The sequence below is a fragment of the Armigeres subalbatus genome, chromosome 3 (assembly GCF_024139115.2).
Source record: "Armigeres subalbatus isolate Guangzhou_Male chromosome 3, GZ_Asu_2, whole genome shotgun sequence".
NCBI lineage: Eukaryota > Metazoa > Arthropoda > Insecta > Diptera > Culicidae > Armigeres > Armigeres subalbatus.
Window position 1 is genome coordinate 339,471,741 of NC_085141.1, and position 17,252 is coordinate 339,488,992.

Sequence of the window (17,252 nt, forward strand, 5' to 3'; positions counted from 1 at the left end):
ATTGTGCGATGTTTAGTCTCGCAATTTTCTTGCGTCGTTTTATCTTCGAGCTAGCAAGCTAAAAAAAAAATTTACTCAAAATTGAAATAAATTGAAGAACTCAAAATTTGGTCAAGTTTGATTTATGCTATAGTTTAGAGTTCAATTTTCGAAGCGTGAATGGAAATACACGAAACAAATTAAGTACTTCTTCCATTTATTTTGTTAGCCTCAAATGAAAATATACAGACATTCAGTTCCAACATTATTGATATGATCCCTCAAAATTACCTTATATTTGGTAGGATCGTTCCTTATAGAACAATATTGGACCCATTTTATTATCCCCTTTATGGTGACCAATTTCAATATAATTCAGAAAAATCGATCATTTCAGGAATTTTAATTTTTCATAAAATTGTAACTCCCAAATCATTGGGCCTATTTGTTGTATTAACAAATCAAATAAAAATTCTTTATTTCTACAGGTATACATCGATATAACGTTACTAATTTTTCACTCTTCAAACCGTTGTATCTCCAAAACCACTGGTCCTGCAAGAAAAATGTGCTTCTTGCTTTTGTGAAGTGATATTTGATCGTGCAAGTGGAATACATAATTGAAAGTTTTAAAGGTGTAAAGTTGCCTTCAAACGGTGATGTGCTTGGTCGGATGCGTTTTATAATGAAAAATCAACACTTGAGTATAAAACCAGCTGCTAAAACTGTAGTAACTGAACTTCAAATTTTTTGGGAGAAATATAGAATTCCTCTAATGCAACACTACAATGCTGTTGTTAAGCTCCTAAAATTATTTAACAAAATGCGAGCAATTATCAAAAAATCTTCTCACGCGGGAGATAAACAGAAAGAGCAAGAGTCTAGTTTCATTAATAATTTGGATCGATTGTTTGACATTGCTCGATGAAATGCATTAAATTTGATTAAAAACGATAAGGATAAACAGTTCCTTATTCTGCAAAGGGAAGTTGGAAGGTCTGGATCTGCCTTTGCGAGAGTTAAAAAAGGCAAAATCGAAGAAGAACCAACAACGGAACCAGAGCCTTCCTTGGAATCTCAATCAGCTACCAGCGTTTTAATTATTGATGGAGGAGATAAGAATATAATCAAATAAGATGGTAACTTCTACTATATGTCAATATTGTTATGTCTTGCTTCCAGATGAGAAACCCTCCACTAGTAGAGCGTTTTTCGAGCGTTTTTCCTGAGCCTAGGACCTAAATTCGCACTGCCTAACCATCACATCCCGCAGAATGCAGTTTATCATCTATTAGCGGACGTAGAATCAGTCGTACGAACAAATCCCGACAAAGCCGTACAAGACAGCAACAGGTGTATTGTTGCAACCCATATTCAAAACCACCTAGCCCGTCCCCAACGCCATCAACCACACACCCCTCTCGATCGTTTCTGTAACAGTGCCAAAAAATCCTTGAAGAAATTCTTCACAGACCATCCCGATTTGTGTATATTGGAATCGGACAAAGGAAAACGGATGGTCGTAATGAATCTAAACGATTCCACATACACGGTTTTAAAAAACGATCCCACTTATAAGATCCAATTAGCAACCAACAACATGATCAGACGACTGCACAACCTCAAGCTAATAGATGACCGTACTCTCCGTTTACTACGCACACACGCTTCTACATGTCCTCGTATCTACGGCCAACCCAAAGTCCATAAGCCGGATCTACCACTGCGCCCCGTTGTTGTTTGGACCTACAGCACTCACGTACCATCCCTCCAAATACATCGCCAACCTCATGAAAGAAACATTCTCCAGCAAATTCAACATAAAGGACAGCTTTAGCTTTGTGGAATACCTATCAACGACGACCATCTCACCTGGACAAGTACTGGTATCTTTCGATGTTGTATCCCTCTTCACAAACATCCCGAAGGATTTAGTCATACACAGCATTATTTTCCGTTGGCCGGCCATTAGTAAAGGAACAACAATCAACCCGGATTTGTTCCTTGAAATGGTCGAACTATGCATCAACAACAGCTACTTTCGCTTCAGAGACAAATTCTATCAACAGACCTTTGGAACTGCAATGGGTAGTCCTCTATCACCAATTTTAGCAGATTATGTCATGGAAGATCTGCTGGAAGTGGTTACCAATAACCTGAATTTCAAAATTCCCGTTCTGAAAAAGTACGTAGACGACCTTTTTCTCGTCCTGCCCATAACAGAGGTGGAGAGAACACTTGATACCTTCAACGAGTACAACCCACACCTTCAATTTACCATGGAACGTGAAAACGATGGCCAACTTCCCTTCTTGGATACACTAGTTATCAGGTCAAATGACCAAACTATAAAAACGAGATGGTATGCCAAACCAATCTCCTCCGGCCGCCTACTCAATTACCACTCTTTTCATCCAACGTCTATGAAAATCAACGTAGCCTCAAATTTCATCCAACGCGTCATTCAACTCACCACGGATGCTTCTGCACAACAGCAAAAACAAAAAATCTTCCAGTACCTTCGTCAAAACAATTACCCTTCGTCACTCATCAACCGAATGCTCAACCGAATCAATGAAAACCCCGCTCATCAATGGATACAACCCACCTCATCAATCGTGAACATACAACACAATCTGTCTCAATCATCGCCTTCCAACATCCAAAGCACATCATTGTCACCGCTGCCCACCACATCATCGCCGCCCAGTCCACCTTTTCTGATCATTCCGACACATACCCCATCAATAGATCCATGCGACGTAAACACCAGCCAAACTCCAAGATCTCAACCATCCAGTCCACCAAACGAAGCCAATCCAAACAGCCAAGAAACCGCCTATAGATCCATGCTCAACATTCCTTTTCTGACGACGACCATCTCCAACATCCTGAAAAAAGACTTCAAAAACATAAAAATAGCCAGACAAAATTTCAAAACAACAAAATCCCTGCTGAAACCAGTTAAAGATCCAGTGCTTCCATATGACCAACACAACGTCATATACAACATTCCATGTAACGATTGCGATCAAGTTTATATTGGTATGACCACCAACAATTTAAAAAAACGTATCAGTGGACACAGATGCGACATAAACAAGATTAGCAAAAGCCCAGAAAATAACATACACGCCAAAACAGCCCTCATCCAACATATGATAAACAATCAACACACCTTCAATCTAGACAACACACAAATAATAGATCGTACATTTCGACAAACAGCCCTACCAATATTAGAAATGTGTCATATTCAAAACACACCTAATACAGTAAACTACCGTACTGATGTGGAGGGTCTGAATATAACATACGCAGGTATACTCCACACCGTTAAAGCCAATTCCTCGCGCAGAGGAATTGCTCACCACCACACTAGATCAGAAAGTGTAAATGAGTCTGAACAGATGAGAATTTTATAGCATCCGACACCGCCATCTCTAAACCAACCATTGAACATTGTCTATTCCTGTCTATTATTGTAGTGCAAGTCGTGTGCAATAGCAGTGTCTACCAAAGTCCCTACGCTCACACTAAATGTTTAAACTGTAAGACAATTTTTATGTGAATTATGTGTTACAATTTGTAGGATTACGAGAAGCCCTCCCTATGTAAAAAAACGGCAAACTTAAAAACGAAAAACGGTAGACTGTGTAGGTTATATTTTACTATGTTTTATGTATTATGTTGTGTACCTCCTAAAGTCCATGTTCTTATTTTAGTTCACCCTTGAAAAAGGCCAAAAATACAGGCCGAAACGTCGGGCAAAACAAAACGAATCGTTTTGACTAAATTAGACTGAGAAAGCCACACAATAAAACACCAAATCTTCCAGTCGTATTTCTTTTGTAGAAGTAAATAAAAAATAATTACTCCTATACTAGCTGCCATCGATAAGTTGACTTCTTGTACGCTTTCGGATTTTGTTTCTCAAAACATGATGAATTTTTTTGAAATTTCTGGAATATCTGCAAATTTTCTCAAAGGAGATCCTAGTATATGGGATGTATTGGAAGAATTTGTTGAAAGTAGAAATAAAATTAATTCATTTTTGGTAGTGAATGACTGTGCTGAAAGAGGAGTTAAACTAGTTCAAGATTTTTGTGGAAAACTGACAAAAAATGAAGATCAGCTTCAATATCTTCTCAAAGTTGTTCAACAGCATAGGCAAAATTTTCCAGGTTGCACTCGCTCTGTTATAAAGGAAGGCCTAGCAGTTGAAATAAATAATAAATATAGGTATAAGTGTTGTTTGTTGATAACTTTGTAGTTTTATACAGTTAATAAATTAGGCTATAAACATTAGGGGCGATTCAAATATGACGTCCACTACTTTTTGATATTTCTAGACACCCCCTCCCCCCTCTGTCACGCTTTTTAGTATACCTAGTATATGTAGTGTCACAAAATCTTAGACCCCCTCCCCCCTAAAACTTGTGACATCATTGTTGAACGACCCCTTAAAACTATTGTTTGAAAAATATATAACTTATATAATATCCCAGGTCTCTCTGTCTTTCTTGTCCTTCTGTCCCTCTGTCTGTAACGATTATATCATATCGTTCTAAAATTGATGCAACGGGCATCACGATATCCGAAAACAACTCGTTTCAAATATTTCGTGAATTTTGTCTCCCCTAAAAACTTCAGCTCGTTGGCTTCAGTGGTAAGTCACCTCCTCCCTCTCTAGCTACACTACTGTACAGAGCACGGAAAGTATTTACCAATCGGATAAAAATTCGCGAGATTGCGTGATAATCATGCATTTAATTTCGCACGGCACCGAATATGCCTGCATCGCCGCCGCAATGGTCGGTGGTACGTTGCTCTCATTTTAAACACCCCTGGGGGACACGCTCGACACCCTCGACTTTGGATGCTTACAACTTGGCCAATTTCAAAGGGATTTACATCCGGTCTTCACCAGTCGCTTCCTTATATAAAAAAGGTTCTATATTTTGTCCACAACAGGAATCCGTCGATTACAGCGCCACCTAGAAACAAAAAACTGAAACGGTTGCGTTTCCCCATACATTTGGATCACTTTTCTCATACAAACTTTGAGCCATTTGCGCACGCCAACCACTGGACCGAATGAGCTGAAATTTTCAGGGGAGCTTCTGGGACCCCCAAACTGTCATTTAAGGGTGCAAGGTTTAAAATTCCAGACTTTTCACTTTTTCCATATAAGCTTGGGCCACTCTAGTGAGTCAGCCAGTGAGTAGATAGTGAGTGAGTAAGTTATAGATTGAGTGAGTGAGTGAGTGGGTGAATGAGCAAGAGAGTGAGTAAAAGAGCAAGTTGGTGAGTGAGTGAGTGAATGAGCGATTGAGTAAGTGAACGAGTGAGCGAGTGAGTCAGTGAATGAAGGAGTAAGTGAGTGGGTAAGTAAATAAGCGAGTGAGTAAGTGAATAGGCAGGTGAGTAAATTAAATAAAGAACGGGTGAGTAAGTGAGTGAGTAAGTGAATAAGCGAGTGAGCGAGTGATTGAATGAGTGAGTAGGTGAATAAGCGAGTAAGTAATAAGTGAGTGAGAAAGGGAGAGAAGGAGTAAGGTAGTGTATAAGCGAATGAATGAGTGAAAAATAAAGTGAATGAGGAAGTGAATAAGCGAGTGAGTGATTGAGGGAGTTTGTGAGCGAGTGAATGGGCGAGGGAGTTAGTGAGTGCGTGTTTTCTCTTGTTTCGGAAAGGCAGAACGATCGCCTAAATATTGTGTTCTGCATAGCGCGGCCGGTAATAAAGTTAATCAGTTCAGTGCGTGTTTTTTCGGAGTAGCCATCAAGCAAACGTTGTGCAGTGCGTGTTTTAGTCGTCGCAAAGTAGTTAAGATATCGAATCAGTCTTCGGGAAAATATGTAAGATGCGTGTTGCTTGTCCGTTTTTGTATCATCATGAATATGGCGTCGTTCAAAAGAAATAATTAGTCGCTTACCAAGGCTATTTCCAATATATTTCCTTCCCAACAAACATACTATTCCTTTCCAGTGCGCTCATGAAGATGCAGAGGATTCCTTGGTCTCTTATAGCAATGAGTGTCGAACTAATTTTGCTCCCCTTATCCTAATCGACTGTAAGGACGTGGCCGGCATCGTTATTGGTTTAGAATTAAAGAAACTCCGAAGCATGTACACGGATAAAAATATAAAAGCTAAATAGATTAAAAACCAATCTAATATTCTGTCTATCCACTCATTACAATGATTAAATTGCCAATAAGCTGTGCATGATTATTCTAAATTTATTCATTGGACTGCTTATTACATGTTTAATAGAACCGCGATTAATGGCAATTTATTTCAGTTAATTGATTTTATTTCCAGAATTTTTTTTCAAATTGCGTTGTGGAATTAAGAAGACGTAAATATTTGTTTCAGAAATTATATTTTTTTGGAGCAAATGTTTCTACATTTTTCTGGTGGATAGGTGTCGTAGTCAGGGTGAATGTAATCTCGTTTTGAGCATTCTCGACTGATGAGATATTCCATCAGCGCTTCGTAATCTTCTACCCAAGTGATTATATGGTTGACCCAAAAACATCTGTTTTTCCTCCAGTGTTAAATGGAGCAGTATCTGATACCTGCAATGAAGGGCAATTTTATAAATAGGTAATTTCGTGTACGAGAAGATTCACGGTTTTCCTACCTGTATCTTGCTGAGGAATTGGAGCTGGAGAATAAAAGTCATTATCGGACCGGAGATATCCTGACCACGGTATACAGAAAACAAGGTAGCCTTGTTAGAAAAATGACACTTCGAATGTGACGCATGTTTTATCGCCACATGTTGGAGTACAAAAGTAAGCATGCTGCGACCGTAGAGCATCGTCTCGGTCCAGCTTGTGCGAAGATAGCAGTGACGTCACATGTTTATATTCAAACTGAATGTTTACATACGTGATGAGCCTGCCTTGTTTTTTGTATGCCGTGATCCTGACGAAACACATTGTTCCGTGGCCGCCTTGGACAGATTGAACCTCCTTCGTTCTCGATCCGGAAAGGTGGCTATAGATGTTAGTGGTCTAGGACTGACAGGAACTCGACTCGTTGATGATTTCGCCTCCAAATACAACAATGTTGTTTAAAAAAAGTCATCATCGATGTTGTCGATCGAAATTTGATCCGTTTGGCACTCGCTTAGACGTATTTAGAACCAATATTATATCCTTCCCGGAAGAGGCCGTAGACTTCGAGGAAGGCCGCAAACACGATGGCTTTCTGCGGTTGAAGATCCGATTCAGCTTCCCTCTGACGCGGTATTCTTTATTGTTGTTGCGTAGCAATAAATCACAATAAAAGAAAACGAATATTCTAAAAAATTATAAATCAGATCATGTAGGAATAAACTTTTTAACCCATTACCTATTATTTCGGCCGATCCTATTAAAATTTAGAATATGGATGCTAACTTAAGAAAAAAAATGTCAAGTCCCGAGAGTAACTTGATAAGCAATTGGATGATTAAATTTGAGAAAAGCATTACAATGCATAAAACAAAATCATGCAATTCTAATTTAAATCGTTGAAATTAATAAAATTCAATAAAGCTTGAAAAGGAATAAAGAATAAGCTAAATAGCTTTTTCATTTGTATCCGTGTACAGTGAGAATAGCTTTCTAGTCCCAAGAAAACTATTCAATTGGTGAGCTATGCATTATTTGTTGTTTCTCGGCCAATCACGACTAGCAACTACGATGGGTACAGTCAATCAAGCAAAGCTAAGCTAAGAGTGAATGAGCGAGGGAGTAAGTTAGTGAGTGAATCAGCGAGTTAGTGAGTGCGTGAGTGAATGACCAAGAGAGTTAGTAAGTGAGTGAATGTGCAAGAGAGTGTGTGTGTGAGATACTGAGTGACTGAGTAAATGAGCGCGATATTGAATGAGTGAGTGAGTGGTTGAGCGTGAGTGAGTGTGCGAGTGAATAAATAAGAGAGTGGGTGAGCAAGTGAATGAACGAGAGGGTGAATGAAGAACGAGAGAGTGTGTGAGTAAGTAGTACGTGAGTGATTGAGTGAATAGATAGTGAGTCAGATGGTGAGTGATGAAGTCACCGGAGGGGGGATGAGCGAGAGAACGAGCGAGTCAATGAGTGAATAAACAAATGAGTGGTAAGTGAATAAGCAATTGACTGAATGAATGAGTTGGTTTTTTTTTCGAGATAAACTATTGCTTCCATTTTATTGAACTTTTGTAGTATCTCCGTGTCATTTGTTTAGTGCATGTCTTTCTGCTCCATTTTTATTGAGAAGAAATGAAGTAGTCGTTTTCTATTCAGATATTTCTTAACGCATGCTGCGATGCAGGAAAGCTAGATTAATAAAAATGACAATTGTGCGTTGCTTTCGAATTGAGCGGGGTGCCCTTTAGCGATGTAATACTTTACCGATTCAATACGGATTTTTTTCGTTGTATTTCAACATAAATTTTGGACATTCTGGAAAAGTAGAAATATGGAGTTATTTTTTTTTTTAGATCTTCTAGGGCTTCCAAATCTTCCTTGAGTCCCCAAGCTTTCTTGTTAGTTGGAATTCCTCCAATGGACATCATTACGTACACAATACGTACGAAAAAAAAACGTGTTATGATCACAAACATCGCATCCACATTTTTTTTGTTTCTTTTATCGTCAATAGTGTTATAGAATTAAGCTTGGTCTACGGGTACCACGGCGTCTCTTGATACCCAGCTGTACATGTGAATTATTGCTACTCCATAATCGATCAGAATTAGAGTAAGTTGCACCCCGAAGGCGTTGGTACTCTCTTACTTACTTGCTTCATACTTATTATACATATTATATATTTTATACATATTGCAGTATCCTCAGTCAGAACTGCAATTGAGATGACAGTCTAACCAATAAATGAGGATTGCGTACCTAGAACTGAATAAAGGTCGCAACACAGTCAATCGATAATATAATTGGTTTCAGTATTGCACGGAAGTGGATGATACTAAGACCAACATTTATATGTAAGAGTAAAGTACGTTTGAATAATATCACAAAATTCCATTTCAAACGCTTTTCACCATACTTATCCCAAAATGAATTAAATGTAAGGGAAGATCCATAAAGTACGTCACGCAAAAATCGGCGATTTTCACCGCCCTCCCCCCTTCGTCACACTTTTTGTAATAAACCTCTAAAATTTTTGTATGGATCGTCACGCTGCTCTGAACCCCCCCTCTCCCCTAGAGGCGTGACGTACTTTGTGGACGGCCCCTAATAGCTAAATCATGTTGCTAAAAAAAATCTATCTATCAGTTCCTCTGCAACCATTTGATGTGATTCTGCGAGATCGTCAACAGAAGGCGCTCCAATAAAACTTTCGAATCGACACGTTAAGCTCTGGTGCACTGCTGCAAACATTCAGCACATTAGGAGTAAACTTTTCGAAAGCAGTGTACCAAAAGGAATCAATAGTTAAGTTTCTCAATAATAATCTTCATCATCGAAAAAATATTTAGTAGACTGGTAACAGGTCATTGTTTTTTTTTTTTCCAAGAAATGCACAAAGTGCGTCACATCCTTACTGGGATGAGGGCGTCTGGGCAGCGACGAATCATAAAAAAAAATAGAGGTTCATTACAAGAAGTTTGGCGAAGGGGAGAGGGAGAGGGGTGATTGTTCCGCATGACACTGTATAGATCTTCCCTAGATGTCCTTCACCATACAATTTTTTGGCGGTAAAATCATGCTAGACTATTTTACATCTTGTTGATCGATTTGAATATAAAGAAATGAACTTATGAACAGCCGTACACGTTCAACGAATCCTATAAAGTGTCTATAATGGTATAACGAAGTCCCGTGGAGCTTTTTCAACTCATAGAAACAGTGGAGACCACAATGATCTTCATATTGATCGATTTGAATATTGGGATCTGAGCTCAAAAACAGTTGGAGTGTCGTAGATGTCGAACGAATTCTGTGGTGTGTCTATAATAGTGTAACGAAATCCCGTGGAGCTATTACAACTCATAAAAATAGTTGAGACATCGAAGATCTCCATGTTGATCGTTTTGAATATTCAGATCTGTACTCATTGATAGTGGCAGGGACTATGTCCAAGGGGCTTGCCTAGGATGTGGTAGGGTTTGACAGTGGGCACTGTTAAATTCCTATAAAAAGCTGCATGTATCCGCAAGTAGGCCCCACCAAAGCGACCGTGTGCCGCTCAAAGCGCACAAGCCCAAGTCCTGGTGTTAGGTGGGACGCTAAACAGCCCTGACACGACAGGAGGTTTGCGCAGGCCCAATAAGCCGCCTGGAAAACCAATCATTACGAACAATATAAGAGATAATGCGACTCGATATAATCGGCAAAGACCTAGGCGACGAATAAAGGATCACGATTGGAAGCTTGGAACATGGAACTGCAAGTCGCTAGGCTTCGCAGGTTGCGACGTTGCAGGTTGCTACGATGAATTACATCCCCGCAACTTCGATGTCGTAGCGCTGCAGGAAATCTGCTGGACCGGACAGAAAGTGTGGAAAAGCGGGCATCGAGCGGCTACCTTCTACCAAAGTTGTGGCACCACCAACGAGCTGGGAACCGGCTTCATAGTGCTGGGTAAGATGCGCCATCGTATGATTGGGTGGCAACCAATGAACACAAGGATGTGCAAGCTGAGGATTAAAGGCCGTTTCTTCAACTATAGCATCATCAACGTGCACTGCCCACACAAAGGGAGACCCGACGACGAGAAAGAAGCGTTCTACGCACAGCTGCAGCAGACATACGATGGATGCCCACTGCGGGACGTCAAAAACGTCATCGGTGACATGAACGCACAGATAGGAAGGGAGGAAATGTATAGTATAGGAAATGGATAGTCTGCACACCGTATCGAATGACAACGGCCAACCATGCATAAACTTCGCAGCCTCCCGCGGAATGGTAGTCCGAAGCAGTCTTTCCCCGCAAAAATATCCACAAGGCCACATGGAGATCACCTAACCAAGAAACGGAAAACCAAATCGACCACGTTCTAATCGACGGTAAATTCTTCTCCGACATCACGAACGTCCGCACTTACCGCAGTGCGAATATTGAATCCGACCACTACCTCGTACCAGTATGCCTGCGCTCAAAACTCTCGACGGTGTACAACACGCATCGAAGTCGGACGCCGCGGCTTAACATTGGGCGGCTACAAGACGCTAGACTAGCCCAAGAATACGCGCAGCAGCTGGAAGTGGCACTCCCAACGGAAGAGCAGCTAGGCGCAGCGTCCCTTGAGATATTCGATCCGCCATTGGTAGCACCGCAACCGCTGCACTTGGCACGGTGCCCCCGGATCAGAGAAATGACTGGTATGACGGCGAATGTGAGCAGTTAGTGGAAGAGAAGAATGCAGCATGGGCGAGATTGCTGCAACACCGCACGAGGGCGAACGAGACACGATATAAACAGGCGCGGAACAGACAAAACTCGATTTACCGGAGGAAAAAGCGCCAGCAGGAAGATCGAGACCGTGAAGAGACGGAGCAACTGCACCACGCTAAGTTCTATGAGAAGTTGAACCGTTCACGTAAGGGCCACGTGCCACAGCCTGATATGTGCAAGGGCATAAACGGGAACCTTCTTACGAACGAGCGTGAGGTGATCCAAAGGTGGCGGCAGCACTACGAAGAGCACCTGAATGGCGATGTGGCAGACGAAGAGGGCGGTATGGTGATGGACCTGGGGGAACGCGCGCAGGACATTATTCTACCGGCTCCGGTTCTTCAGGAAATCCAGGAGGAGATTGGCCGGCTGAAGAACAACAAAGCCCCTGGGGTTGATCAACTACCAGGAGAGCTATTTAAACACGGCGCACAAAGGGGTATTTCGTCGGAATAAAGTTAAATTTTCAAAATTGTCCTAGAGCAGTCTAAATATGTCTCAAACTTCTCTGAATAGTAGACGAGCCACTCCTAGTACTAGGTTTTCTATTTAGATTTAAAGTTTTACCACTACACTTCTAGAAAGTTAGAGGTTTTTCATTGAGGAAATTACCGGTTCTCTCTGTTGAATTTGATTACGTTCGGTATGTTTTATTGTGGTCTAATATTTCTCACAGTAATCCACAGATCAGTACATACCATGAAAAAGTAGACAAAATAGTATCATGTAAACGTGTTTTTGACAAGAATAAATGATTCTGAACAGAAATACAAAAGAATAATTCGAAGTCCATTTTCGAGCTAAAACTAGTTAATGTTCCTCATATTTTCAATAAGCATAAAACACTTATTCGATGATATTCGGTAATATTTCAGTATAGAGAGGACGCATTTATGTCTATATTTTAGGATCCCGAAGAAAAATCTTGCGCAAATTTGCGCCATTTTGAAAGCGGATGTTTTTAGTTTGGTACTGTATTTAAGGCATTTATGACCTATATCATACATTCAACATCCCTATGAAAAGAGGAAGAGTCATAGAGCAACTTCCATGACACCATCTTTTAGCTATATGTTTCCCCTTGCAAACACATAGAGTTGAACTGATTTCGGTAGAAGCGATGAAGAGAACGAATTAATTGAAATTATCAATGTTTTTCAGGGTTTTAAAGGGTAAAGCACATGGGTCAAAAAGTGAAAATTAAGAAAACTGATATTTCAGCTAAATTATCATCACAGTATCATAAAATAAGGTGAAATATAGCAGTTTGAGAGATAAAATAATTTATTCCGGCTAGATTGCGAAAATACCCCTATGTGCGGCGGTGAGGCACTGGCTATAGCACTGTGAGAGAGAGAGAGCACTGTGTGTGAGAGTATAATATGACCAAGTTGCCCACTCTAGATAACCACTATAAGCCTTCTTTAAGAGTAAAATAAAACCATTTTTAAACCACCCGTAAAAAGGGAATTTGTGTGCGGCAGCTGTCAAAAATGTGCTTTGAAAAAAGAGAAATAGATTTGCAGAAAAATAATAACAAAATGAATTGTTGATGCCAATCATGATAAGAATGACTAACAAATATTATTTTTTCAGGATTGTTTTTCGATGTAGGGTTTCTTACCCCATTCCCGGCCTAACATGCGTACGACTGCATTATTTAATTGATATTTATGACAGGAAGCAACTTTTTCTGAAATTTGTAGGCTGTATAATACTGCATTGGGGTTCACTTCTGCTTAAAAAATAGCTATTCGTGCTAAATATCGTTCAAAGAAGCTGTTATTTGATTTAAATTAACGATGTGCAGCATTCATTTCAGTCATAGCGATTCCCAATCCGGCATACAAAAAACCATTTCCCGGCCTATGCAAAATTTCACTCAATCTCTCAACATTTTACTCTCATTCTCTCTCGGGACGGTAGAAAATGCGATGTAAACAAAAATATGCACGTTCCACGACAACAAGATGCCAGATGGTATTATTCATAATCATTTTTATTTGGTTGAGAAGATATATTAACTCATCCAAATTTCTTCCAAATACTTAAAAACAATATTTATTTCACCTTTTAAAATCGAGAGAACTATAAATAACATGACGTCAACGTATTAGACACTTTTCCTATTAACGATGAAGGATCATTTTTATAATCCTGGCCTTTTGGCAGCACGGTGCGGCTAGAAGTTCTTGGGCCGAGGTGAATTTTTGTTCGGTTTGTGAATACACTTTAAAATGTATTCTAGTATGTTTAAATAAGTTCTAGTGAAACGAACAAACAAGAATAATTAAAGTGCGGGTGTTTAGAATTATGGTGTGGTGATTAACAGCTTCATGCAATGGTTGTATCGAGCACTGTGACGATTTTCAGGTAGGTGTTTATTCGATAATACCGTTTTGTAAAAGTGGAAAGAATCACTTCGGCTCAGTGGTGTGGCATCGGAGAGTGAAATTTTGAATTCTACATTTTTATTTTCTACAATTGAATCAATTAGGAGTAAAACAAGTGATAGAAAAATATTGAGTATTGTGAAAAATAAATGGTAGACTTTTTAAAAATTATCAACCATAAACCTACGACTTCCAAACAGTTTAAATCATTAGTTTTCTGTGCAGTGAGCCGGGAACCGGGTCCATAGGCCCAAGTAGTGATTTACCCTACTTCAGTCGAAATTAAGTGCGCGTTCGATTTCATGGTGAAAGGCGGTGAAAGCTAGTGAAAAAATTAGCTTATACACCACGTGCCAGCGAAATTATGTAGTTCTGGCCTGGGCAATAAATTAAAAATAATTCCAATATGTAACAATATTATACAAGTCTACTGAAACTGTTGATATTCCACCACAAAATATTTGTAATTAATATCAATTAACTGGAAAGTGCTTTACGCGGTGAAAATATCGTTTAGTCATGAATTCCAGTGATAAATTTCACGGACTTGAAAATGCTTCTCCATTTTCAACATGGCCATCATGAATTTCGATCAGAAAAATATTGCTCTTATTTTTCACCGTTATAAACTTTTCGCAATACATATATTCTTATTGGGGTAGTTCATTTGACCACATTATGACTACAAATTGTAGCTTCATTCGTACTTTGATCAATCGGCATATGACGTTTGAAGTTTTTTCAGCGGATTTATGAATGGTTTATTAATAGCAATAAGATCGCCATTAAAACTATGCAACTAGCCATGGTGATTGCTTTCATAAATCCGTTATAAGAATTGAATAAATCCAACCAGCATGGAAATTGTTACCATCTACAAAAAGGGCGATAAGCTGGATTGTAGCGACTACCGCGCAATCACATTGCCGCCGCCTACAAGGTACTCTCCCAAATTTTATACCGTCGACTAGCACCAATTGCAAGGGAGTTCGTGGGGCAGTACCAGGCGGGTTTTATGGGCGAACGCTCCACCACAAACCAGATGTTCGCCATTCGCCAAGTACTGCAGAAATGCCGCGAATACAACGTCCCCACACATCGTCTATTCATCGACTTCAAAGCCGCATATGATACAATCGATCACGACCAGCTATGGCAGCTAATGCACGAACACGGACTTCCAGATAAACTGACACGGTTGATCAAAGCGACGATGGATCGGGCGATGTGCGTAGTTCGAGTTTCGGGGGCATTCTCGAATCCCTTCGAAACCCGCAGTCTTTCGAAACCCGTGATGGTCTTTCGTGTCTGCTATTCAACATCGCTTTGGAAGGGGTAATACGAAGAGCATGGATTAACACGAGTGGTACAATTTTCAATAAGTCCGTCCAGCTATTTGGCTTCCCCGACGATGTAGATATTATGACACGTAACTTTGAGAAGATGGAGGAAGCCTACATCAGACTGAAGAGGGAAGCCAAGCGGATCGGACTAGTCATCAACACAGTACATGATAGGAAGAGGTTCAAGAGAAGACAATGTGAGGCACCCACCGCAAGTTTGCATCGGTGGTGACGAAATCGAGGTGGTAGAAGAATTTGTGTACTTGGGCTCACTGGTGACTGCCGAAAATGACACCAGCAGAGAAATTCGGAGACGCATAGTGGCTGGAAATCGTACGTACTTTGGACTCCGCAAGACGCTCCGATCGAATAGAGTTCGCTGCCGTACCAAACTGACAATCTACAAAACGCTCATTAGACCGGTAGTCCTCTACGGACACGAGACCTGGACGATGCTCGTGGAGGACCAACGCACACTTGGAGTTTTCGAAAGGAAAGTGCTGCGTACCATCTATGGTGGGGTGCAAATGGCGTGGAGGAGGCGAATGAGCCACGAGTTGCCTCAGCTATTGGGAGAACGTTCACACCACGAAAATCGGACGACTGCGGTGGGCCGGGCACGTAGCCAGAATGTCGGACAATAACCCGGAGAAAATGGTTCTCAACAACGATCCGATGGGCACAAGAAGGCGAGGTGCGCAGCGGGCAAGGTGGATCGATCAGGTGGAAGATGACTTGCGGAACTTGCGTAGCCAGTGACCGAGCCGAATGTAGAAGACTCTTATATACCGCACAGGCCACTTCGGCCTTAGTCTGAATAAATGAAATGAACTCATGGATAGTTTGGAGTGTTATAGATGTTCAACGAATTCTGTTATGTATTTATAATGCTGTAATGAAGTCTCATGGAGCTATTCCAACTCATAAAAATTGTTCAGACATCGAAGATCTTCATGTTGATCGTTTTGAATATTAGGATCTGCACTCGAAGACAGTTTGAAGTGTCGTAGATGTTAAACGAATTCTGTGATGTTTCTATAATGGTGTAACGATATCCCGTTATATGCTATTCTTATTTTTCTTTTTTCTATGGGTCTACATTCCAACTTGAACTTTGCCTGCTTTTCAACTTAGTATTCTATTAGCATTTCCTCAGCTGTTAATTGGAACCTTTCCTATGGACACCAGTGCATGGGTATGTATCTTGTGTGGCGAGTACAATAGATACACTATGCTCGGGGTGTCGAAAAAGTTTCCAACCCGAAAACATCTTACTCCGGACCGATAATAGAACTCGCCATCTCCGGATTGGCAATCCTACGCCGTGGAGCTATTACAACTCATAAAAAATATTTGAGACATGGATAATCTCCATGTCGATCAATTTGAATATTCAAATCAGTACTCTAGGATAGTTTGGAATGTCGTTTATATCGAACGAATTCTGTGGTGTGTCTGTAATGGTGTAATGAGGAACCCTGGAGCTATTCAAACTCATAAAACTAGTGGGGACATCGTAGATATTTTTGTTGACCGATTTGAATATTAATATCTGAGTTCAGGAACTGTTTGAAGTATCGTAGATATTGGAAAAGATCTTGGAAAAGAGATACCTTGGGCTAATAATGAGTAATTTTGGTACGTCGACCAATTGGGAGTTGATTGAAAGCATCATAGACTTTAGAAAACATTTTATTTCAATTTGAGACAATTAATAATTCGATAGAATAACTTTTTTTAACTTTTTTTTTATTTTTTCATCCCTCACAGGTTACCAGCAGGCACATTCTCCGGATTGAGCATTCCCGCTCTAGAAAATGGGAACGATTCTTGCGATGAAACCGTGCCGCTGGATGAGCAAATCCACTTTCAAAGTGTAAAAAGTTCTCTACCAGAAAACGGCGCCAATGCTGAACATATTATTTAGATAAAATAGAAAGACACTGCAATTCATTCAGACAAGATATATTTACAAAAACATAGAATACAAAATGCTTGGAAAGCGCACATTCATAATACGAACAACAAAACCAAAAAACGAACTAATTCCAACTAGGGACAGATGAGTAGTGAATATATTTATTTATCAAAACTTCAAACGGACAGACAAAATAAATACCAATATAAAGATTTCATAAAAGCATAAA

At 40.1% G+C, this 17,252-nt stretch overlaps 2 protein-coding genes across 2 annotated transcripts in view; both read left to right on the plus strand.

Annotated features, from left to right (window-relative positions):
- Positions 1-17,252, plus strand: part of LOC134222774 (roundabout homolog 2-like) — a 38,887-nt gene extending 21,635 nt beyond the window's left edge. Inside the window, exon 8 of the mRNA XM_062701930.1 lies at positions 16,876-17,252. The gene's annotated coding sequence lies outside the window, so the exon portion shown is untranslated. The remainder of the gene's footprint in view (positions 1-16,875) is intronic.
- Positions 2,079-3,404, plus strand: LOC134222776 (uncharacterized). Its single transcript, XM_062701931.1, has one exon. The coding sequence runs from the start codon at positions 2,103-2,105 to the stop codon at positions 3,402-3,404; it is 1,302 nt and encodes a 433-aa protein (XP_062557915.1). The 5' UTR covers positions 2,079-2,102.